Raw genomic sequence first — 24,553 nt, forward strand, 5'->3', positions numbered from 1 at the left:
AGTGTTAATGGGATCTCAAATCTCTTCAAGACATCTAGTGGCCATAATTTTTTCTGAAATACTGCAATCGGAAAAATAGCAAAATAGTACATTATAGCCAATAGATGGAGCTGATGAATATAAAAAAAACACAGAATTAAATAAAACATGGCGAAAGCTTCCACCACAAAATGTACTCAGCCAATGAGAGGTAATGACTCAATTTTTATTATAATAAGCCTAGAGGACCACCTTTTAAGTGGTGGGGGTTAACGTGTTTCGTCCTGGAAGACGACTTGAGAAAACAGACCTCTTGAAAGAGTTTACACCACAAAATGTACTCAGCCAATGAGAGGTAATGACTCCATTTTTATTTTTCTCCTGCTATCAATGGCCGACACGGTACAACACTTCATCCATGTCTTTGGTGATCTCTGATCTCCTTATCAACTGTTTCTTCTATGATGAAGATCAGCCATGGAGTATATCTGAGGTGTATATCAGGGGGTGCTTCTTCCCCACATGTCCAGTAACATTCATATAGAAGACATTTCCCGCACTCACTAATACACCTCCAGGGTTGTGTGGGACCCCCTGATGTACAGAAAGGATTTCAGTGAGGAACATTTCCCTCACTCAGACCAGGAAAGTTCATTCTCCTCCGTGTCCAATCTCAGATGACTGTAAACAGAGGACTTCTGTGACGGACAATTCCCATTCTCAGGAGAGGAAAGTGGCTTTTGCCTCATGTGAGAGCTCTGATGTCTATAAAGATGGGACTTCACTGAATAACATTTCCCGCACTCAGGACAAGAATATGGCTTCTCCCCCGTGTGAGACCTCAGATGTGTGTGTAGTTGGCTCTTCAATGCAAATTTTTTTCCACACTCAGGACAGGAATACGGCTTCTCCCCCGTGTGCGATCTCTGATGTAGGTAAAGATGGGACTTCACTGAAAAACATTTCCCGCACTCAGGACAGGAATACGGCTTCTCCCCCGTGTGCATTCTCTGATGTATGTAAAGAGGGGATGCCGATAGAAAACATTTCCCACACTCAGGACAGGAATACAGATTTTCCCCTGTGTGAGACTTCAGATGTTTGTAAAGATCAGAGTTCATTGAAAAACGTTTCCCGCACACAGGACAGGAATGTGTCTTCTCCCCCGTGTGAGACATTTTATGTGCACTGAGGGTGTATTTACTTGTAAAACATTTCCCGCACTCAGAACAAGAATACGGCTTCTCCCCCGTGTGAGACCTCTCATGTGTGACAAGCTCTGCTTTTTGTATAAAACATTTACCGCACATAGGACAGGAATACAGCTTCTCCCCCGTGTGCAGTCGCTGATGAGTGCGAAGATTGGACTTATCTAAAAAACACTTCCCGCATTCTGGACAGGCAAACCTCTTATCTTTTGTAAGGGCGGCACCGTCCCGCACAGTCTGAGGTTCCTCAGGATAAAAGGAATACGATGGTCCGGCACCGTCCCGCACAGTCTGAGGTTCCTCAGGATAAGAGGAATACGATGGTCCGGCACCGTCCCGCACAGTCTGAGGTTCCTCAGGATAAGAGGAATACGATGGTCCGGCACCGTCCCGCACAGTCTGAGGTTCCTCAGGATAAAAGGAATACGATGGTCCGGCACCGTCCCGCACAGTCTGAGGTTCCTCAGGATAAGAGGAATACGATGGTCCGGCACCGTCCCGCACAGTCTGAGGTTCCTCGGGATAAGAGGAATACGATGGTCCGGCACCGTCCCGCACAGTCTGAGGTTCCTCGGGATAAGAGGAATACGATGATCCGGCACCGTCCCGCACAGTCTGAGGTTCCTCGGAATAAGAGGAATACGATGGTCCGGCACCGTCCCGCACAGTCTGAGGTTCCTCGGGATAAGAGGAATACGATGGTCCGGCACCGTCCCGCACAGTCTGAGGTTCCTCGGGATAAGAGGAATACGATGGTCCGGCACCGTCCCGCACAGTCTGAGGTTCCTCGGAATAAGAGGAATACGATGGTCCGGCACCGTCCCGCACAGTCTGAGGTTCCTCAGAATAAGAGGAATACGATGGTCCGGCACCGTCCCGCACAGTCTGAGGTTCCTCAGGATAAGAGGAATACGATGGTCCGGCACCGTCCCGCACAGTCTGAGGTTCCTCGGGATAAGAGGAATACGATGGTCCGGCACCGTCCCGCACAGTCTGAGGTTCCTCGGAATAAGAGGAATACGATGGTCCGGCACCGTCCCGCACAGTCTGAGGTTCCTCAGAATAAGAGGAATACGATGGTCCGGCACCGTCCCGCACAGTCTGAGGTTCCTCAGGATAAGAGGAATACGATGGTCCAGCACCGTCCCGCACAGTCTGAGGTTCCTCAGGATAAGAGGAATACGATGGTCCGGCACCGTCCCGCACAGTCTGAGGTTCCTCAGGATAAGAGGAATACGATGGTCCGGCACCGTCCCGCACAGTCTGAGGTTCCTCGGGATAAGAGGAATACGATGGTCCGGCACCGTCCCGCACAGTCTGAGGTTCCTCGGGATAAGAGGAATACGATGGTCCATCTACACTGTGTGGTGCCGGATGGACATTTGAGGGAGTCGGGTTTTCTCCTGGACTATTTTGCTTATGAGATCTCCAGTGTGTGATAAAAATTGATTTCCGTGCAAAACATTTCCCACACGTAGGACAGAAAAAAAGCTTCTCTCCCGTGTGAGATGTCTGGTGTGATAAAAGATGGGACTTCTGTGTAAAACGTTTCCCGCACTCAGAGCAGGAAAACGGTTTCTCACCAGTGTGAGTTCTCATATGTACCTTAAGATTGCCTTTCCAATTGAAACACTTCCCACACTCAGGACAAGGAAACACATCCTCTGTTGTAAGGAGGGCACCATCCCGCACAGTCTGAGGTTCCTCAGGATAAGAGGAATACGATGGTCCGGCACCGTCCCGCACAGTCTGAGGTTCCTCGGGATAAGAGGAATACGATGGTCCGGCACCGTCCCGCACAGTCTGAGGTTCCTCAGTATAAGAGGAATACGATGGTCCGGCACCGTCCCGCACAGTCTGAGGTTCCTCAGGGTAAGAGGAATACGATGGTCCGGCACCGTCCCGCACAGTCTGAGGTTCCTCGGGATAAGAGGAATACGATGGTCCATCTACACTGTGTGGTGCCGGATGGACATTTGAGGTAGTCGGGTTTTCTCCTGGACTATACTGTGTGATGTCCTCATCTTCTACTTTACAGTCTGGAGACAAAGTGAGACAATCCTCTGAGGTTTTCCTCATCTCCCGTCCATCTACTAAAATAGAAATACAAAGATTATTACTAGACATCAGCTGATTGGTTCCCCTAAACCAGGACTCCGCCCACATCAGGCAGCTTTGTCTCTGAGGATCTTACAATTCCCCCCTCAAGGTAACTAGTAAATGGGTCCTCTGATCTCCTACCAGATCATTTCTTTATTCATGGACCTTAGTCAGAGAGTGAGGAAACAACGAGAACTGTCTTCTATAGGAGTGACAGTGATGAGGGGATTATAGGACGAGTGTCCCCTCCCCCTCTATCACTCATTACAGATGGGCTGAAAACCCCTCAGTTCGGTTCGCACTACAACTCTACTAAAGTCTATGGGACCCGAATTAGAAAAATCTAAATTTCCCATTATGAAGATTTATATGCACATTATTGACCATAAAAAGTGTATGGAGGTCCAGGCACTGCCCTGGGGGACATGTATGGGGTGAAAAATATATATATATATTAAATATTGTTTTTTCAGGACCAATCATTTTAATGATGCTTAAAGTTAAACAATAAAAATGAAAAATTCCTTTAAAATATCATGCCTGGGTGGTCCCTTTAGTCTGCCTGTAGAGTGGCGCATCTGTACCATGTATAGAACCTGCTGCAGCAAAACTGACATTTATAAAGGAATAAAAATGAATGAAATTACATTTAAATTCCTGGCAATAGGAAAAAAATCTGCCCTTTAGGTCTGGTATGGATATTAAGGGGAACCCCACGGCAAAAAAAAATAAAAAGGACATGGGGCCCCCCCAAAACCCAAACCAGACCCTTATCCGTGCATGCAGCCCAGACACTTACAGAACTGAGGTGCAGGGCTCATAGGGTGACTGGCGTACAGGAGTATGGATGCTCTACAGCAGCGGGAAGCTTATAGTGATTCCCACTAGGAAAACGCTGGAGGACACAACCCTTATTACAGGCTGATACCCCCCAGCCCCCGCCCTACTCTGGACCAATCAGTGAGCAGTATGGGTGGAGGAATGGATTTAGTGTTAATGACCCACCTGTGCTGATCTCTGTAGGAGTGTCCTCCTCTATAAATGTCCCCGTTATTCCATCCTCCTCCATAGACTGCTGATCATCCCTCACATACCTCTCTTCTTCTTCTGATTTCACCTCAAATTCTATATCCATTGGATCTCCACTCTAAACCAAGAAAATGAGAGAGAAAATATCATCTGAAAAATATAAACTTTATTATTATGACATCATATAAGAAATCCACACATCATCCCATTAGTCCATGTTCTAGATTCTCCGTCCCACCAACCTTGTAACAGTGGGGGATGGTGAGATCTTCCGGTGTGGAATCCCGGGAATACAGAGGACGGGGACATCTCTCTGGTGGGTTCCTGGTATTTGGTGGCTCCATCATATCCTTGTGTCCTTCTGAAAACTCCTCCATCACTCCATACTCCTCATCCTCCTCTTTATACTCTTCTTTAACATCAATATTATCATCCCCGAGGTTTCCACGGGGACATCTCTCTGGTGGGTTCCTGTATCTGGATGACTCCTCCATGGTGTCCTGGTACAGATTATGGTGTCCTTTTAGAGACTCCTCCATCACCCCATCCTCATCATCCTCCTCTTTTATCTCTTCTTTGACCTCAACTTTAGGATCTCTCAGGTTTCCACTCTGAATATATAATAAAAATGACATCAATGGTAACAATGCAGATAATGTACAGATCCTAATGATACTATCAGTGATTGTTCCTCATCTACCTGATGATGGTGGGGGATGGTGTGATCTTCCTGTGTGGAATCCCGGGAATACAGAGGACGGGGACATCTCTCTGGTGGGTTCCTGGTATTTGGTGGCTCCATCATATCCTTGTGTCCTTCTGAAAACTCCTCCATCACTCCATACTCCTCATCCTCCTCTTTATACTCTTCTTTAACAACAATATTATTATCCTCCAGGTTTCCACCCTAAAAATATATAATTAAACATTAATTGTAACGAAATAGCTTTACTATTGAGCGGGTAAATGGAATCGCCATTTATTTATAAACAATTTTGTCATGATTATCAAAATCATGTATTCTGATTAAGCAAGTGTATTTGTTTCAAATACACAGGATGTGTTTTCATAGCTGTCTTGAGAGTGTCGAAATGCCAATCACACCCCCAGCTGTGAGAGGTATTTTCCCAGAGAATCTGGAAGTGACACCTAGGTGCGAAATGACCATCCCTGTGTGAATATAAATACAATTACAACTTGATCAGACCTTCAAAGAGACGCACAAGACTCCCCCCCCCTTTTAGAATTGTATAAATGTTTTAAGGCTCCCAGCCTCAGGTAGAGCAATGACTTCACCATGTACTGTATGTACTGTATATGCTTGCTCCCCTGCCTATGGCTAAAACCATAGGCTTGTATATTAAATACATCTTTTATAATGTGGTTCAGCAGTCAACATGTTATTGGAATCCCCTAAATTCTCTGGGCTTCCCAATCAAAATGGTCCTTCGAATGCCGGAAAAGAAACTCTACAGACATTGCAAAGAAATGGAGCAGCACAAGCTGGGAATTCACTTAAAGGTAAGCTAATTTTTTGCTTACTGCGACTTCACCTTGTGCTGTGCCTATTTCTGTAAGTCGGTGTCATGTAGAAGTACTCTTTCCAAGAACCTTGACTGTTGAATTTTGTTATGTTTCTTTTTACTTTCCATACTACCTGTACTTATTACTGTCCTTGCAAGTGTGTGTTCTGTGTGAATGACTTGCCCTATTTCAGGTGCAATGTGTGCTTAGCTAGGATTTTTGCATTTCCTGCGTCTGGGTGACCAGCCAGGTCAAGAATCGGGTCTTCGGACTCAAGGGATCATTCATAGGTTCTGGCTGATAAGGTGCTATGTGTGGTGAGGCCCTGGTTTATTGCTGAGGGTGACGGCCTGCTTAAAAAACAGCGCCGCTTGAAACCATAGTACCAGTTTTGAATGAAATTCTATTTTTCATTTCGCGTCTGCGTAGTTCTCCATAAAACTACACCATGAGCAGATGTACTATCTCTCCTATTCTGCACAGTGCCTATAAGCTGATGTAGAAGACTTTAGGAAGCAGAACTATCAGATTCTATACTCTAGAATTTTCTCATATTGACATGTTTTTGTTACTGTACTGCCCCATTTGTTGGAATATGTGATGCTGTGTGTCCTGCATGAGTGGCTTGTCTAAAGGGGTGCTTGTAACATTTGTGAACTGTTTTAATCTGTCTGTGTGACCCTATTCAGTTGTGTGCCTATCATATGTGCTGCCATGTATCTTGCATATAAGTGGACTGTTTCTTTTTTTTTTAGAAAGGAGTGTGTTACATCTTCCTTCTTTTTTTTTTTAGCAGCCTCTGTGACTAACACCCCCCCCCTCAGTTGTGTGCCTGTCGGTCTGTGTGACTGATTAGTACAGTGTATCTGGTACATATCCTTGGCCAGGATTGGAGGCCAGATATACAGTTCCTGCTATTATTAAGTAAAATTGTATCTGTGTGACCATTGGATTTAATAATAGATGAATTCTTGAGGAAGTCTCACCACCGTGTGAGATGGGGAATTGTACCACCGAGTACACCCCAGATTGGGGTCTGTGTGATCCCACAGCTTCTCCTGGATTGCCAAGGATTCACCTTGGGAACAGGAGTGGCCGAGTCCCTCAAGGAATGGAACAAAAGCACACAGGGGTGTTGTACCACTAAAAGGCTATAAAAAAAAAAAAAAAAAGAGGAAATGAAAGAAACTTATTGTCCTGCATAATATTTTTGTCTACAGGTTAAGTGTGAGAGTTATGTTTGTTGTATATATGTGTATGAGATCCATGGATTGTTATGTCATGTTAGTTGTATTAACATGCCCAAAGTTCTGTATCAGCAAAACAGTTGATTATCCTTAGAAGTGCTTTGATGAGCGGGTTTAACAAAAAAGTGAGTGACAGAATAAATATAAGACCAGAATGGAGGACAATGGGGTCCTTTTCTATAATGGATTTGGCTAGAAACATAGAAAAGAGAAAGCCAGACCACAGAGAGTAATGTATGTATGGTAAATTTGTACCTGAAAATAGTGGTCATAAAAAAAATCAAGAATGATCAAGCTAAACCTCAAAATGAACCTGAACTAGAACAAAGGGAGTCCTCTTACCTGGGTAGATATTGACAAGAAGGCCAACCAGTGTCTAATAAAGCTTTTGAGAAAATTATGTATGCTGATGTTTCTCTCAAAGGTAATAGCAGTCAAGATGCTTTTGTACCCCTTACTTTTTCTAATTTTCCACATGTTAATTTTGACTGGTGGATTCTGGGGCGGCCAAAACGGTTCTAAAAGCAGAAAATATACCTTCTAGTATACTGAGAGGAAAAATAATTAATGGAATTGGACTGGGAGGAGTTCCATGCCCACTTCAAGAAACCAAACCTGTTAAACTGAAATTAGGAAACCAAACAGAGATCATTACTAGTCTCTTAGTGTCCTCATCTACTCCTGAGAATCTTCTAGGGTCAGAGGTGTTGTCACAAATACAGGCCTGCATTCAATATACACCTGATGGAATTAAAGTAACAACCCCCCTATCTGATGAGGTGTTAAATCAAGCTTCTGCTGCCATACTACTAGCTAAATGTGTAGATACAGCTGACATTCCTGGCTTGAGTCAAGTACCTGAAACTCTATGGGCAATTGACAGGTATGATGTTGGATTGTTGAATGTGTCACCTGTACATGTCAAACTAAAGGAAGGAGCTCACCTTCCACGTAAGCCCCAGTATCCCCTGAATCCATAACAGATAGAAGGGATACAATTACAACTTGACCGATATCTGGAAAAGGATGTAGTTGCCAAATGTACTTCACCTGCAAATACTCCTCTATTTCCAGTTAAAAAAAAAAAAAAAAAAAAAGGGTGAACCAGGACAACCAACTGTATACCGGTTGGTACATGATTTGTTATTGATTTGGCTAATGCATATTTTTCTGTTCCTATTACCATAGAGTGTCAGCGTTATTTTGCATTTACTATGGCCGGGTAGCAGTATACCTGGAAGAGGCACCCTCTGGGTATGATCCAAACTCAGACCCAGGAGCTCATACTCTAAACCCAGGAGATTGGGTGGTGGTAAAGAAACACGTACGAAAAGGGCTTGAACCCAGGTACGAGGGCCCATTTCAGGTGCAACTAGTGACACACACAGCAGTGAAACTCTAATCCAAAGACCCCTGGATACACACTAGCCATTGCAAAAAGGTCACAGAACCTGCAGAATGAAGGTGGTATTACTCTCATGTTGTTTTTACAACACTAATCTCTGCTTTACATGTTGATCAAAATCATTATTTATCCTTACTTAATGTAACTGCCTTTATGCTAAACAAGACCAACTGTTGGATTTGTGGGGCACAGCTAGAGCATGGTAAGCAAGGCTATCTGCTGACTACAACTCCATTTTACTGGGATAATGAGACTAGTGAGTTTAACATTAGTATTAGAGATGTATGTAAAGCCAATTTTTCTATTGAACAGTATAGATTAACACTCCAATATCCAGGTAAAGGGAAATACTGCTATAGGAGAACAGACAAGAGTACATTTGTACAGGGGAGTAATACTACCATCACAGTTAGAGGTAAACAAAAAACAATCGTAATTCCTGATAAAAATACTACTGTGTATCAACTAGGGCATAGCAAATGTCAATATAAATTGAAGAATTGTACTAACACACCATCTAACTGCCAGTGTGTGAAGATCAATCAAGAAGAAATAAATTACACTGTTAATTGGACTTGTATGAATGAGCCCATGGAGGCATGGATGGAAAATGGTAATGTCAAAGTAAATGTATATGATCGTCTTCAATGTCTGAATATAAGTGATAATCAGACTCAGAAAGATATTGTATTCCAGGCCCATTTAATGCTAAAATACTATGAGTGCACCATAATCCCCTTAAACTTATTCTTTATATGTGGAAATAATGCTTACCGATTTATCCCTAAATACTTTAAGGCACCTGTTATTTAGGATATGTGCTTCCACAAGTAAGCTATTTTAAGCACCTCCCAAAAGGAAGCTCCCAAAGGCACTATAGAAAACATAGAGAAGTACCTGTGAGCAATCATCTCCTTAAAGGGACTGATGGAGTCTGGGAAGACGGATATGTACCAGACCATTTTGATATTAGTGAAGGTGATAGATTAGCAGCTATAATACTTCCCATGTATGGCCCAGCCAAAACTATACAAATGATAAGGAGACTGGCACGAATAATGAAAAAAAAAAAAAAATAGTGAATGAAACGACCGAAACTGTTATCCTGCTAAATGAAGAACAAAAACAGCTTTGAATAGTGGCCCTACAAAATAGAATGGCCCTCGATTACTTGTTAGCTGAACAAGGAGGAGTATGTGCATTAATTAATGACACTTGCAGTACGTACATACCTGACTATAGTATTAATATAACTGATCACATCAATAAGGTAAAAGAAGTTGTGGCTGCCTTAAAGAAAAGGCCTAAATCCATGCTTGATGGTATTTCTGATAGTATCAAGGGCTGGTTTAACAATCTTTTTGGTAATCTCGGTAAATGGCTTTCTGATATTCTGTATTCTATTGGAACTGTCCTCCTCTATGTCATGGGTTTCTTCCTGGCAATATATGTTTCTTATTATTGTCTTAAAATATGTATTACTAAACTCCTTAGATGCGCTACTAAACCAGCTTCTAATCCAAGGTTGGTCCCTTCCTCCTCATATCAGCACCTCCAGGATCCACATATGGGTAAGCCATACATGCCTTTAATAGTTACCAAAGGTGAATGTGATGTGGAATCACCACACGGGAACAGCGTAATGGAAACCGCTACACTGTCAATGGTCAGAGGCCCAAGTGTCCAACACAATTAGTGTGAAATATAATATTGCCTAAAGGTTAAATACCTCCTAATAATGTTTATTTACATGTTTGTGTGTATTAATGGTAATCTTTGTTTCCATAGACTGTTTCTGAAGAAGTTTTCCAATATGCTCAGTATGGTGATGTATAACTGTCGACAAAGAGGAACTAAAAAAAAAAAAAAAAAAAAAAAAAAAAAAAAAAATCAGTTTTTTTTGAGCTGCTCATTTTTAACCATGGTGAATAATAGTTTTTTTTATATAGTAATGGTATACCATACATAAAATCCACGTGGTAACATTTAGTTTGACGTCAAACAATTTTTTTTTGGGGTATTAGAAAAAGTGCACTGGTAAAATATCTAAGAAAGAAAATGTTAAATATCTCTAATGTTTGTTTTATTTTTAGGAGGAAAATATAATGTGTTTTGTTACTAAAATGTTGATGCTTATTCCTCAGATTAGTTCTATGTCCTGAGTTGATTTATTTAAGGTCTTCAGAACAGGAGACCACAGCCTTCAAAGACAATTCAACAATGGAAGTATTGTTCTAAAGTTTATTTTTTATTTTTATTTTATTTTCATATGTAAACATTTATGGGTTTCACTCCCCCCACTAGCTAAATATTGGTGCAGCCATCTGAGTCTATACTGCCCAGTTTCTTGTTCCTATTTACAGTATGAAGTGTTAAAATTTTTTTGTTGTGTTATGATCTGATGTATATGACTTTTGAAATTTTAAGAGTTTCAATGCCCTAGATCACAGGTGTCAAACAAGGCCCATGGGCTGAATCCGGCCCTCCAGGCCATTTCATGTGGCCCTCGCACCTCTCCTGCAGCTGCAGGAGAGCTCCAGCCCTCCTCTGGTCCTCCTTCAGCCCCTGTACTTTCTGCTTTCAAGCAATGCATGCAGCTTCTTCCCAGCAGTAGCATAAGGAAAAGGGTTGCACTGTGATGTTAGGGAGAGTTGGGGACTATGGTGGGGTGGCTCTTGACATCTAATGTAAGGGGAGGGGATGTGTTGGACATCTAATCGTACAGATACAACCGGCCCTTTTGAGGACAATCATAATGCTGATGGGGCCCACAATGAAATTGAGTTTGGCACCCCTGGCCTAGATAATTAAGCATCTCCTGTCTTAGACTATGTTTCCACTATAGTGACCCCCCAAAGTCACGTAATTCAGAGACTCTGGAGTGTGACTTTGATTCATCTCCACAGTCTCTAGATCAGAGTCGCATCAAGGTAGCGCAAGAACCTTTTCAAAGTTTCTGCAACTTTAAGTCGCAATAGTGGGAACTGAGCCTTATATAGTTTTTGTATATTATTTTATGATGAAAAGTTTTTATTAAGATTGAATTGAATAATTGCTGCTCTAGTTTAAACTATGATGACAAAAAAAAAAAAAAAAAAAAAGTAATGAATGTATTATTACTACATGTATGTCAGTATTACTACATTGAGTGTTATCAGTAGGTATGCTGGCATTATATAGTAGGTGAGGTTGAGAAGTCCATTAAGTCCAACCTATGTGTGTGATGTATTACTATTAGCATTTAGTTCCAATGCTTTAACTTATAAGGTCTGCGGTTGAGATTAGACCTCCTGTTAATTGAATTAGCTACTTGCCCAGCCAGTACTGCCTTTTCAAGCTGAAGCAGATTGCCTTAGGCTTTCAATAATAATGTCCCAAGCAAGTCTGCCTTTGTGTCTCCAAGTCTATTTTAAGCTAGTTTCCTGTTCGGTGACACCATGCAACTTCACTTATAGATTCCTGTGTGACTGTTTGCATGGCTACTCATTTCTAGCCGTCTTATGTGTCTTTGTGTATCTGTCCCCAATGTCTGTGTGTGTGTCCAGGCACAAACCTGGGTGAGTAAGAGGGCCGCAACCGGGGAACTGTTTGCAGCACAACCCATCTCTACCATTAAGAGCTCTGGAGAAGACAAGGCAGTTCCTTAGACTCTGCGCCTCGGCCCTTTCAAGGGCCCTCACCATTTTTTTCATGTGCGGACATGCTGTGTTCTCCCCAGATAGTACCATTAGGTATCCTTCCGGCCTTAGAACCCTTGTATATCAACTGTATCTTGTGAAACTGACTTCCTGTGAACCCTGAACCCCAGTACTGCACTATACCCCTGTCATTCTTGTAAATCCTGTATTCTGTGCTCTCTTGTCTACGTTCCTGTAGGATCACTGATCCAAGATGTATATGATAGCAGCCCCCCCCTCTGAGAAGCCTATTGTTCATGATAAATGTTTCATTGAATTCAGGATAGTCTAGATTAAATGACAGTTGAATAATATTTTATACTGAATGATAATGGCTTACGTTTTTCTTTTTTTTTCTAGATCGTATTTGCCTCTAGAACATAAATTTACTTCAGCAGTAAAAAACTCAACGGCTTTATGGGCATTTTTGTTAATGATCAAATGTTGGACTAACAATCTGAGTGACGCCATCTTCATAAATTTCCTCCCTGATTTCGTGGCTTTTTGACATCAGCCACAAACAGCATTGATGGAAAAGAGTGCTTTCAAAAGCTTTGTAAATGTCTGAAGAACTTTGATACTTATCATGTCAGCTGTCTAAGAAGAAAATCAAAAACACAAAAAGATCTGCACACCTACCGGAAGTTTCTTGTCATGTGGACTGCGATAGTCCTGAAGAAAAGAAGATTATGTATGAACATTGTATGCGTTCTTAAGGTGTTGCAGTGGAGTCTTATAGACTAGCTGTCAAAGTTACAGCGGAGGAATCAACAAAAGACTTGGCGTTCTTCATACATTGTTAGATCAACGTGTAATTTTTATTTTAGTGATTTTTTTGTATTTTTACATTTTTGTTTAGCCTTCAAAAAAAGCAAAATGAGGTTTTTCTGCAGAAGTAAATTGCGTACATAAATTAGGAGAAATATGAACTAGAAAAATATATATTTCAACTAAGATTAGGCAGTTAGAGAGATGTTGGAGCGATTGATAGGAATTGTAGTTGTATCTGCTTTTATTTAAAATGCCATTTGTGTTAGGTTTTATATGTTTTAATGAGACTTAGTTTTTTCCATCTTCCCCATTATCTTGACACTTAATATTCACATCTAGTTAGGCCCTACACAGCTTTAACTGTCACCAAAAGAATCTCTATACTGAATAGTCAAGAACCCAACTGTCCAGAACCACTATGTGAATTGTTTAGTTTAGTGCTGTTATCTTATGTTTTGTTAGTTATGTGGTCAATTTTTAATTTGACCAAAAGATGGGATTGAGCGGGTAAATGGAATCGCCATTTATTTATAAACAATTTTGTCATGATTATCAAAATCATGTATTCTGATTAAGCAAGTGTATTTGTTTCAAATACACAGGATGTGTTTTCATAGCTGTCTTGAGAGTGTCGAAATGCCAATCACACCCCCAGCTGTGAGAGGTATTTTCCCAGAGAATCTGGAAGTGACACCTAGGTGCGAAATGACCATCCCTGTGTGAATATAAATACAATTACAACTTGATCAGACCTTCAAAGAGACGCACAAGACTTCCCCCTCCTTTTAGAATTGTATAAATGTTTTAAGGCTCCCAGCCTCAGGTAGAGCAATGACTTCACCATGTACTGTATGTACTGTATATGCTTGCTCCCCTGCCTATGGCTAAAACCATAGGCTTGTATATTAAATACATCTTTTATAATGTGGTTCAGCAGTCAACATGTTATTGGAATCCCCTAAATTCTCTGGGCTTCCCAATCACTATGAACCTTTCCCACCAATGATTGCTCCTCAACTACCTGATGATGGTGGGGGATGGTGTGATCTTCCTGTGTGGAATCCCGGGAATACAGAGGACGGGGACATCTCTCTGGTGGGTTCCCATTACTGGATCCATCTGTAGGAAACACACACACTGACTGAATACATTGTTTCTATGTGTTTATCAGATGATGGGGGATCTAGGTGGAGCCTCCGTACTGCTCTCTCCTTTACAATAAAGTCTCCTCTTACCCGGTGATGTGAGGGGCGGCTGATTGTCCATCATGACGTCCTTGTAGAGATCCTTGTGTCCTTCTAAATACTCCCACTCCTCCATGGAGAAATAGACAGTGACATCCTGACACCTTATAGGAACCTGACACACACAATGATACCGTCACCATCCAGACACATCCCTTGTGTGGGACCATCACAGACATCGGGAATAGTTATCCCTCAAAATATCTACATACAGCTTATAAAATACAAAAGTATGCATCATAAATCTAACGGAAAACAAAAAAAACACCCATCCTCTAATATCTTATAGTCTATTAGTATAGACTAATGAGGTGAGAAAGTTGAAGAGAATGTTCCGGCCCCGTAAGTGGGGGAATGTTCTGCCCCTGAAGGGGGTAATCTAGGTTCCCACACTATATATGTGTGTATCTTCATCTGCTGGAGATAAAAGACGTCACAGTGACTATGGAGGAAGAGGACGGACATGACGGGGGGATTACTGGGTGTAAATAGAGAATAAGATCTTATTACCTCCTCTGCTGAAACTTCAAGCGAGGTCTCCTTTCTACTTCCTCCCGACTCACCTCTCACCCGGAACTTCCTATTTATAACCTGACATCACTTCCTGTCTGTACATGACATCACTTCCTGTCTACCATAGAGACTTCCTGTCTGGGTAGAAGTGAGATCACCACCTTGTGGCCTTTAGAGGAACTGCATTCCTTAGAAACATCTCATAGACTAGGTTGATTTACTAAAGGCTAGGGATGAGCCGAACACCCCCCGGTTCGGTTCGCACCAGAACTTGCGAACGACCCCCGCGTTCGGTACGAACGTTAGAACCCCATTGAAGTCTATGGGACTCGAACGTTCGAATTGGAAAATACTAATTTTAATGGCTAATATGCAAGATAGTGTGCTAAAAAGGGTTTGGCGACCTGCCTCCTGCCTCAGGGGACATGGGTCACTGCAAAAAAAAGTTTTAAAAACTACCATTTTTGCGGGAGCAGTGATTTTAATGACGATTAAAGTGAAAAAAAAAAGTGAAATATTCCTTTAAATATGGTGCCTGGGGGGTGTCTGTAGTATGCCTGTGAAGTGCCACGTGTTTCCCGTGTTTAGAACAGTCCCTGCACAAAATGACATTAAACGGAAATAAAACCATTTAAAACTGCTTGCGGTTTTAATGTTATATCTGGTTCCTGCAATATGGTTGAAAATCATTCAGAAAAATGGCATGGGTAGCCCTCCCTGCCCATTACCAGCCTATTTGGGTCTTGTACACATATTAAGGGGAACCCGGTACCCATATTAAAAAAAGGAAATGCGTGGGGCCCCCAGGCCCTATATACTCAGAACAGCAGTATACAGGCGGTGCAAACAAGACAGGGACTGTGTAGGTTTGTTGTGTTAAGTTGAATCTGTTTGTCATTTCCAACTGGTACATTTTTAAAGTGTAGCTCCAGTCAAAAAAAATATCTTTAAGCTTTTTGGAAAACATAGGGAAGGGTTATCACCCCTGTATAATTTGTTTTGTCGTCCATCTTTTTTCATCTCACTTGCTGCTGTCTCCTTGCGTTTGCAAGTAGGAGATGTTTGTAAGTTGGATGTTTGAAAGTAGGGGCCTGCCCTATATTATAGCGGTATGTACTGGGTACAGAGCACGCAGACAGCACGCACTATCTCCTAACACTACTGACTGCAAGCTCTATTATTAACCACTTGTTAGCCCAATGTTTGCATAAAGTGAAAGATGAAGTTATGCTGAGTAAATAGATATCAAACATGTCACTCTTCAAAATTGCACATGCCCGTGGAATGGCGCCAAACGTCGCTACTTAAAAAATCCCCATAGGCGACGCTTTAAATATTTTTTTACTGGTTACATGTTTTGAGTTGCAGAGGAGGTCTAGGACTAGAATTATTGCTCTCGCTCTAACATTCTCGGCGATACCTCACATGTGTGGCACATGCGAGCACATGGGGACATGGGCGCTTTAATTTTTATTTTATTTTTTTATTGTTCATTTTACTTTATTTATTTTAGTTTGACATTTTTTGCCCCAAAAATATATTTTTGATCACTTTTATTCCTATTACAAGAAATGTAAACATCCCTTGTAATAGGAATATGGGGTGACAGGTCCTCTTTACAGTGAAATCTGGGGGTCAATATGACCCCACATCTCACCTCTAGGCTGGGAAGCCTGAAATAAAAAATAAAAAAAAGATTCTGGCTTTGATTGTACTGGCGAGTTGGTAGAAGCACCGGAGGGCGGTGAGGGATGGGGGGCGTCTATGGCTGGGTACTTCAGCGTATCACCGAGTATGGCTGGGTATCTCTGAGTATGGCTGGGTATGGCAATTTATGGCAGGGTATTACAGAGTATTGGCGGGGTATTGGCGGGGTACTACAGAGTAATAGCAGGGTACTGCAGAGTATTGGGGGTACTGCAGAGTAATGGCGGGTACTGCAGAGTATTGGGGGGTACTGCAGAGTAATGGGGGGTACTGCAGAGTATTGGGGGGTACTGCAGAGTAATGGGGGGTACTGCAGAGTAATGGCAGGGTACTGCAGAGTAATGGCAGGGTACTGCACTGCAGAGTAATGGCAGGGTACTGCACTGCAGAGTAATGGCAGGGTACTGCACTGCAGAGTAATGGCAGGGTACTGCACTGCAGAGTAATGGCGGGGTACTGCACTGCAGAGTAATGGCGGGGTACTGCACTGCAGAGTAATGGCGGGGTACTGCAGAGTAATGGCAGGGTACTGCAGAGTATGCACTGGTATTGCAGAGTATTGGCAGGGAATTGAGGGGTTAAATTCGGTGAGCAGCGATGTGGGCACTGCAGATGCAGCCCACATCGCTGCTGACACCGATCTCTTTCCCCTCCGCTGTACCGATCGGTACAGAAAGGGGAGGGAGGAACAGGCGTCATAACATGACGCCGGTTTGTTTCCAAGTGATCACTCCGTCATTTGACGGAGCAATCACGTGGTAAACGGCCGCTATGAGCGGCCGTTTACCGTGATGCGCCGGGTCCTATGGACCCGGCGGTCACGGATGCTCTCGAGTGCGCACACCTCGGGGCACGCGAGAGCAGAATTCTGGGAGGCCGTTAATTAACGGCCTCTCAGAGTTAAACAACCGCCCTGAAGCCGTTAATCGGCAATGGGCAGTTGTTAAGTGGTTAAAGCTAGATCACTAGCTATATAGGTGAGGTGAATATAGTGGTGTATACTGCAGTCAGGGCACAGACCACAACCACTACACAGCAGCAAGATAGGAAATCAGCCAAAAACGATCGGTGTGTAACTGTGTTGAAGGTACACAGAACACCCACTGCTTCAGATGCAAAGTAACACACTACAGGAGGCGGCCTTAAAGGCGGCCTTATATAGTGTGGGGCGTGCACTACACAGCCTGAGCTATGATTGGCCACAGGCATCCTGCCTGTGGCCAATCATGGCTCTCCTCGCTGCCGGCGCTGCGATTGGCCAAGCATGCGGGGTCACAGTGCATGTTTGGCCAATCATTGGACAGCAATGCACGGCGCCAACGCAGTGCATTGTGGTCCGCGCGCGCGTCACTCGAATTTTGACGCGAACGGCCAAAACGTTCGGAATTCGCCGAACGCACGAACAGCCAATGTTCGAGTCGAACGTACGTTCGACTCGAACACGAAGCTCATCCCTACTAAAGGCACATAGACCTTCCACCTTGCAAGTGCAGCTTAGCAAATCAGGTGAAGCTTGACTTTGCCAAAAATTCCCAATCACATTCAAGGGGGAAAAAAAAACAGCAATTTTGCTTACACATGATTGGATGATGGAAATCAGCAGAGCTTTCCCTAATTTACTAAGCTCTGGAGCAACGGCATTTGCAAAGGTCTATTAGCCTTTAGTAATTTAACCCCACAGTGTGAACCCGGTCTTGTGCTGTGTGTATGTACTGTATGTAGGGCACACGGGTGACACTCTCTCCATGTTCCTCCCCATGTTGGGTGCCAAGTGTGGGTCACATGAGAGGCCTGCCCTGTGGTGGGTTCTTATGGGTTATGCTGGGCACCTTGAACAGGTCCACTCACCTTACATACGGGGTAAGTTTGCTCATCATTGCCCCTGGACAAGGGGGAGGCCGCATTCAGGGATAACCCAACCTTAGGATCTCATTAATTGACAACTTTTTGTAAAAAGATACATTTTCTTTTCTGCATTTCCCAAAAACTTGCGACAAAAAAAATGTAATTTTCAAAAGACACACTATGGCTTTCATAAAACGCCTTGGAGTATTTTCTTTCCAAAAAGGGGGTCATTTTTTGGGGGGTTTCCCCTGTCATGCTCCAGGACCTCCAGACATGTGATAGGTGCTCCTTGGATTTTGGGCTCCTCTATGTGGTTAGGCTGTGAAAAAGTCTCACATGTGTACTCGGGAGGATATGGCTGGCATGGTCCTAATACTCTACTTTACTTGACCACTGCACTCTATGCACAGGGCCATATATAACATGTTCCTGACCACTGCCCTCTGTACCCTGGGCTGTATATGATATACTCCTGACCACTGCACTCTATACATTGGACTGTATATGATATACTCCTGACCGCTGCACTCTTTACACAGGCCTGTATAGGATATACTCCTGACAATTGCACTCTATACACAGGGCTGTATATGATATACTCCTGACAACTGCACTCTATATGCAGGGATGTATATGATATATGCCTGACCGCTGCACTATATACACAGGGCTGTATATAATATACTCCTGACCACTGCACTCCATACACAGGGCTGTATATGATATACTCCCAACCACTGCACACTGTACACAGGGCTGTATATGATATACTCCTGACCACTGCACACAGGGCTGTATATGATATACTTCTGACCACTGCACTCTGTACACAGGGCTGTATAGGACATGTTCCTGATAGGGATGGGCAAACATTGCCCAAATTTTCTGTGCGCTCAGTGGGAAAGTTTCAAAAAACTGCCTCCTGTTTTTATTTTGACACTTTTTTGCTGAATGGGCAGGGGTGCACCACACTCATTCACACTATGGAAGGGGATCTGGGGGATTCTAGATTGTGATAAACTCCCCGCCCACATACCCCCACAACCACCCCCCAGGGATGTCGAGAAGAGGCCTTTGTCCCCATCAACCATGGGGACAAGGTGTTTTTGGGTGGGGGGCAGAGCTCCCCCCTTCCCCAATATACCCCCCTGTTGAGGACATGTGGCCTGATATATTTCAGGAGGGGGGGTGCTTGCTGGTCCCCCACTTTCCTGGCTGCGTGCTCGGATAAGGGTTTGATATGGATTTTGGGGGGGCGACAACTATTTTTTTTTAATTTTGGCGTAGGGTTCCCCTTAAAATCAATACCAGACCTAAAGGGCCTGGTATGCATTGGGGGGGGGGGGGGGGGGGCACCCCACTGTGTTTTTTTTTCCTTTTTTTGTATTGCCGGAAATGGCTTGTAGCCATGATAATCAGATTAAATATCATTTATTTTTTCTTTACAAATATCAGTTTTGCTGCAGCAGGTTCTATACATGGTACAGATCCACCAGTTTACAGGCAGACTAAAGGGGCCCCCCCATTCACTATATATTTTTTCTGTCTTAATTGAAACATCATTAAAATAAATGCTCCTTTAAAAACAATCTTTTTTTATTTATTTATTTTAAATTGCATTGATAGATGTCCCCCAGGGCAGTACCCGGATCCGCATACCCCTGTTTATGGCCAATCACTTACATAGGCCTTCAAAATGGGGACTTTAGATTTTTCATGTTCGGGGTCCCATTAGACGTTAATAGAGTTTGCGGCTCAGGGGCGATATTTTTCTCTGTTTGGGAGTTCTGCTGTGAACCAAACGGGGGGGGGGTTCCGCCCATCCCTGACCACTACACTCCTATTGTAGGCAAAGTTGATGTAGGATATATATATATATATATACACACACACACATGCAGTATTAGGGCTGAGATATTGACCACCAGACCAGGGTCTGACCATTCCAGCTGTATTCTTCACAACAAAAGGTTATTTGCTGTTAATTTTATACCCGACCACCTAGGCCCTTGAGGGCCAATCTAATTAAACAGATCACAGAGAGGTGATTTGCAAATTTGTTAGATAAAGGACAATCTGCAACGCCATACATGCTGAAACGCGTCGACTACATGCTGAAACGCGTCGACCTCTGCTGTGCTTTTATCTTTTATGGAGATACAATAAATTTGGACTGATTTGAAGAGCATGTATGGAGAGGCGGCTTGTTCTTTATCTATTTAATCACATTGGCAGCCGAGCGACTGCACATCCTGCACCCGACAGCTCAGGAGGAGTTTAATTAAACTTGGGGTAGTAGCACCTTTCTTTGTTGCTTACGATTTTCAAATTTGTACCTCCGAGCTGTGCCGCGACCCAATAAAATGATTCTCTCTGGAAAGTACCATCAAACTCATAGCTGCAGGGATCAACCCTCCGCCCTCTAGCTTCCAGAAGTTTTTCCAAACTTCCAGATCAAGGTGGGGGGGGGAGGCACCAGAGACCTGCCTCTGTGAGTCATCCAGCCCTGACCTGCAGTTAACCCTGACCCAGATTCCAGACTCACACTCACCTGTGGGGAATTTCAAGGGGTGTGAATACTTTTGAAAGGCGCTGTAGATGCATCACTGGCGTCCATTAAACAGGTTGAACAGCAAAGAAGCATCTTATCACATATGTGATTGTTTATATATTTCGTTTCTGTGGTGTGTACATATTTGTGAGTGCCGCTGTTGTGTCATTTACTTATTTATTAAAATTCACTAAAATTAAAATTCATTAAAATGCAGCCAAAACTCAGGACCATTGGGGGAGGGGGTGGGGGAATGTGTGTCACATAAGGTGTGTCTAATGATTATTTTTAACAAACAGACCTTTAAGTGTTTGTGAAATCTTCCACCACAAAATGTACTCAGCCAATGAGAGGTAATGACTCCATTTTTATTTTTAAAGGGCCTAGAGGGCCGCCTTTTAAGTGGTGGGGTTAACGTTTTTCGTCCTGGAAGACGACTCCAGAAAACAGACCTCTCACAAGAGTTTACACCACAAAATGTACTCAGCCAATGAGAGGTAATGACTCAATTTTTTCCGAACGGAATTCAGTGCTGCTAGAGGTTTTGTGACAGATAAAGGAGCGTTTCTTGTTTCTGTCCACAGACTCCATTGACCGGCTAACATTTATCAAAATGAATCAGTCCTAGATTAGCAGCAGATATTAAGCCCCTTATGCTGATGTCGCTGATTAAGTGTTAATGGTATCTCAAACCTCTTCAAGACATCTAGTGGCCATCATTTTTTCTGAAATACTGCAATCGGAAAAATACCAAAATAGTACATTATGGCCAATAGATGGAGCTGATGAATATAAAAAAAAACACAGAATTAAATAAAACATGGCGAAAGCTTCCACCACAAAATGTACTCAGCCAATGAGAGGTAAGGACTCCATTTTTATTTTTCTCCCGCTATCAATGGCCAACACGGTACAACACTTCATCCATGTCTTTGGTGATCTCTGATCTCCTTATCAACTGTTTCTTCCATGATGAAGATCAGCCATGGAGTATATCTGAGGTGTATATCAGGGTGTGCTTCTTCCCCACATGTCCAGCAACATTCATATACAAGACATTTCCCGCACTCACTAATACACCTCGAGGGTTGTGTGGGACCCCCTGATGTACAGAAAGGATTTCAGTGAGGAACATTTCCCTCACTCAGACCAGGAAAGTTCATTCTCCTCCGTGTCCAATCTCAGATGACTGTAAACAGAGGACTTCTGTGACGGACAATTCCCATTCTCAGGAGAGGAAAGTGGCTTTTGCCTCATGTGAGAGCTCTGATGTCTATAAAGATGGGACTTCACTGAATAACATTTCCCGCACTCAGGACAAGAATATGGCTTCTCCCCCGTGTGAGACCTCAGATGTGTGTGTAGTTGGCTCTTCAATGCAAAATTTTTTCCACACTCAGGACAGGAATACGGCTTCTCCCCCGTGTGCGATCTCTGATGTTTGCAAAGATTGGACTTCACTGAAAAACATTTCCCGCACTCAGGACAGGAATACGGCTTCTCCCCCGTGTGCATTCTCTGATGTATGTAAAGAGGGGATGCCGATAGAAAACATTTCCCACACTCAGGACAGGAATACAGATTTTCCCCTGTGTGAGACTTCAGATGTTTGTAAAGATCAGAGTTCATTGAAAAACGTTTCCCGCACACAGGACAGGAATGTGTCTTCTCCCCTGCGTGAGACATTTTGTGTGCACCGAGGGTGTATTTACTTGTAAAACATTTCCCGCACTCAGAACAAGAATACGGCTTCTCCCCCGTGTGAGACCTCTCATGTGTGACAAGCTCTGCTTTTTGTATAAAACATTTACCGCACATAGGACAGGAATACAGCTTCTCCCCCGTGTGCAGTCGCTGATGAGTGTGAAGATTGGACTTATCTAAAAAACACTTCCCGCATTCTGGACAGGCAAACCTCTTATCTTTTGTAAGGGCGGCACCGTCCCGCACAGTCTGAGGTTCCTCGGGATAAGAGGAATACGATGGTCCGGCACCGTCCCGCACAGTCTGAGGTTCCTCGGGATAAGAGGAATACGATGGTCCATCTACACTGTGTGGTGCCGGATGGACATTTGAGGGAGTCGGGTTTTCTCCTGGACTATTTTGCTTATGAGATCTCCAGTGTGTGATAAAAATTGATTTCCGTGCAAAACATTTCCCACACGTAGGACAGAAAAAAAGCTTCTCTCCCGTGTGAGATGTCTGGTGTGATAAAAGATGGGACTTCTGTGTAAAACGTTTCCCGCACTCAGAGCAGGAAAACGGTTTCTCACCAGTGTGAGTTCTCATATGTACCTTAAGATTGCCTTTCCAATTGAAACACTTCCCACACTCAGGACAAGGAAACACATCCTCTGTTGTAAGGACGGCACCGTCCCGCACAGTCTGAGGTTCCTCGGGATAAGAGGAATACGATGGTCCGGCACCGTCCCGCACAGTCTGAGGTTCCTCGGGATAAGAGGAATACGATGGTCCGGCACCGTCCCGCACAGTCTGAGGTTCCTCAGGATAAGAGGAATACGATGGTCCGGCACCGTCCCGCACAGTCTGAGGTTCCTCGGGATAAGAGGAATACGATGGTCCGGCACCGTCCCGCACAGTCTGAGGTTCCTCGGGATAAGAGGAATACGATGGTCCGGCACCGTCCCGCACAGTCTGAGGTTCCTCAGTATAAGAGGAATACGATGGTCCGGCACCGTCCCTCACAGTCTGAGGTTCCTCGGGATAAGAGGAATACGATGGTCCGGCACCGTCCCGCACAGTCTGAGGTTCCTCGGGATAAGAGGAATACGATGGTCCGGCACCGTCCCGCACAGTCTGATGTTCCTCAGGATAAGAGGAATACGATGGTCCGGCACCGTCCCGCACAGTCTGAGGTTCCTCAGGATAAGAGGAATACGATGGTCCGGCACCATCCCTCACAGTCTGAGGTTCCTCAGGATAAGAGGAATACGATGGTCCGGCACCGTCCCGCACAGTCTGAGGTTCCTCGGGATAAGAGGAATACGATGGTCCATCTACACTGTGTGGTCCCGGATGGACATTTGAGGTAGTCGGGTTTTCTCCTGGACTATACTGTGTGATGTCCTCATCTTCTCCTTTACAGTCTGGAGACAAAGTGAGACAATCCTCTGAGGTTTTCCTCATCTCCCGTCCATCTACTAAAATAGAAATACAAAGATTATTACTAGACATCAGCTGATTGGTTCCCCTAAACCAGGACTCCGCCCACATCAGGCAGCTTTGTCTCTGAGGATCTTACAATTCCCCCCTCAAGGTAACTAGTAAATGGGTCCTCTGATCTCCTACCAGATCATTTCTTTATTCATGGACCTTAGTCAGAGAGTGAGGAAACAACGAGAACTGTCTTCTATAGGAGTGACAGTGATGAGGGGATTATAGGACGAGTGTCCCCTCCCCCTCTATCACTCATTACAGATGGGCTGAAAACCCCTCAGTTCGGTTCGCACTACAACTCTACTAAAGTCTATGGGACCCGAATTAGAAAAATCTAAATTTCCCATTATGAAGATTTATATGCACATTATTGACCATAAAAAGTGTATGGAGGTCCGGGCACTGCCCTGGGGGACTTGTATGGGGTGAAAAATATATATATATTTTAAATATTGTTTTTTCAGGACCAATCATTTTAATGATGCTTAAAGTTAAACAATAAAAATTAAAAATTCCTTTAAAATATCATGCCTGGGGGGTCCCTTTAGTCTGCCTGTAGAGTGGCGCATCTGTACC

At 43.6% G+C, this 24,553-nt stretch overlaps 2 protein-coding genes across 2 annotated transcripts; both read right to left on the minus strand.

The window, feature by feature from the left end:
- Nucleotides 1–328: 328 nt before the first annotated feature.
- LOC143955559 (uncharacterized) lies at nucleotides 329–3,557 on the minus strand. The gene has a single exon (XM_077465631.1). The coding sequence runs from the start codon at nucleotides 3,351–3,353 to the stop codon at nucleotides 612–614; it is 2,742 nt and encodes a 913-aa protein (XP_077321757.1). The 5' UTR covers nucleotides 3,354–3,557; the 3' UTR covers nucleotides 329–611.
- A 503-nt stretch (nucleotides 3,558–4,060) lies between these two features.
- On the minus strand, nucleotides 4,061–23,151 carry LOC143955432 (uncharacterized). Its single transcript, XM_077465480.1, has 8 exons — nucleotides 23,107–23,151; nucleotides 22,569–22,753; nucleotides 21,945–22,073; nucleotides 10,243–10,345; nucleotides 6,827–6,991; nucleotides 5,017–5,223; nucleotides 4,559–4,927; nucleotides 4,061–4,434 (listed from the first exon to the last, which is right to left on the minus strand). The coding sequence occupies exons 1-8, from the start codon at nucleotides 23,149–23,151 to the stop codon at nucleotides 4,231–4,233; spliced, it is 1,407 nt and encodes a 468-aa protein (XP_077321606.1). The 3' UTR covers nucleotides 4,061–4,230.
- Nucleotides 23,152–24,553: the final 1,402 nt, after the last annotated feature.

The sequence above is a fragment of the Lithobates pipiens genome, unplaced genomic scaffold (assembly GCF_037356315.1).
Source record: "Lithobates pipiens isolate NorthernLeopardFrog02 unplaced genomic scaffold, aLitPip1_a1.2 Scaffold_35, whole genome shotgun sequence".
NCBI classification, from domain to species: domain Eukaryota; kingdom Metazoa; phylum Chordata; class Amphibia; order Anura; family Ranidae; genus Lithobates; species Lithobates pipiens.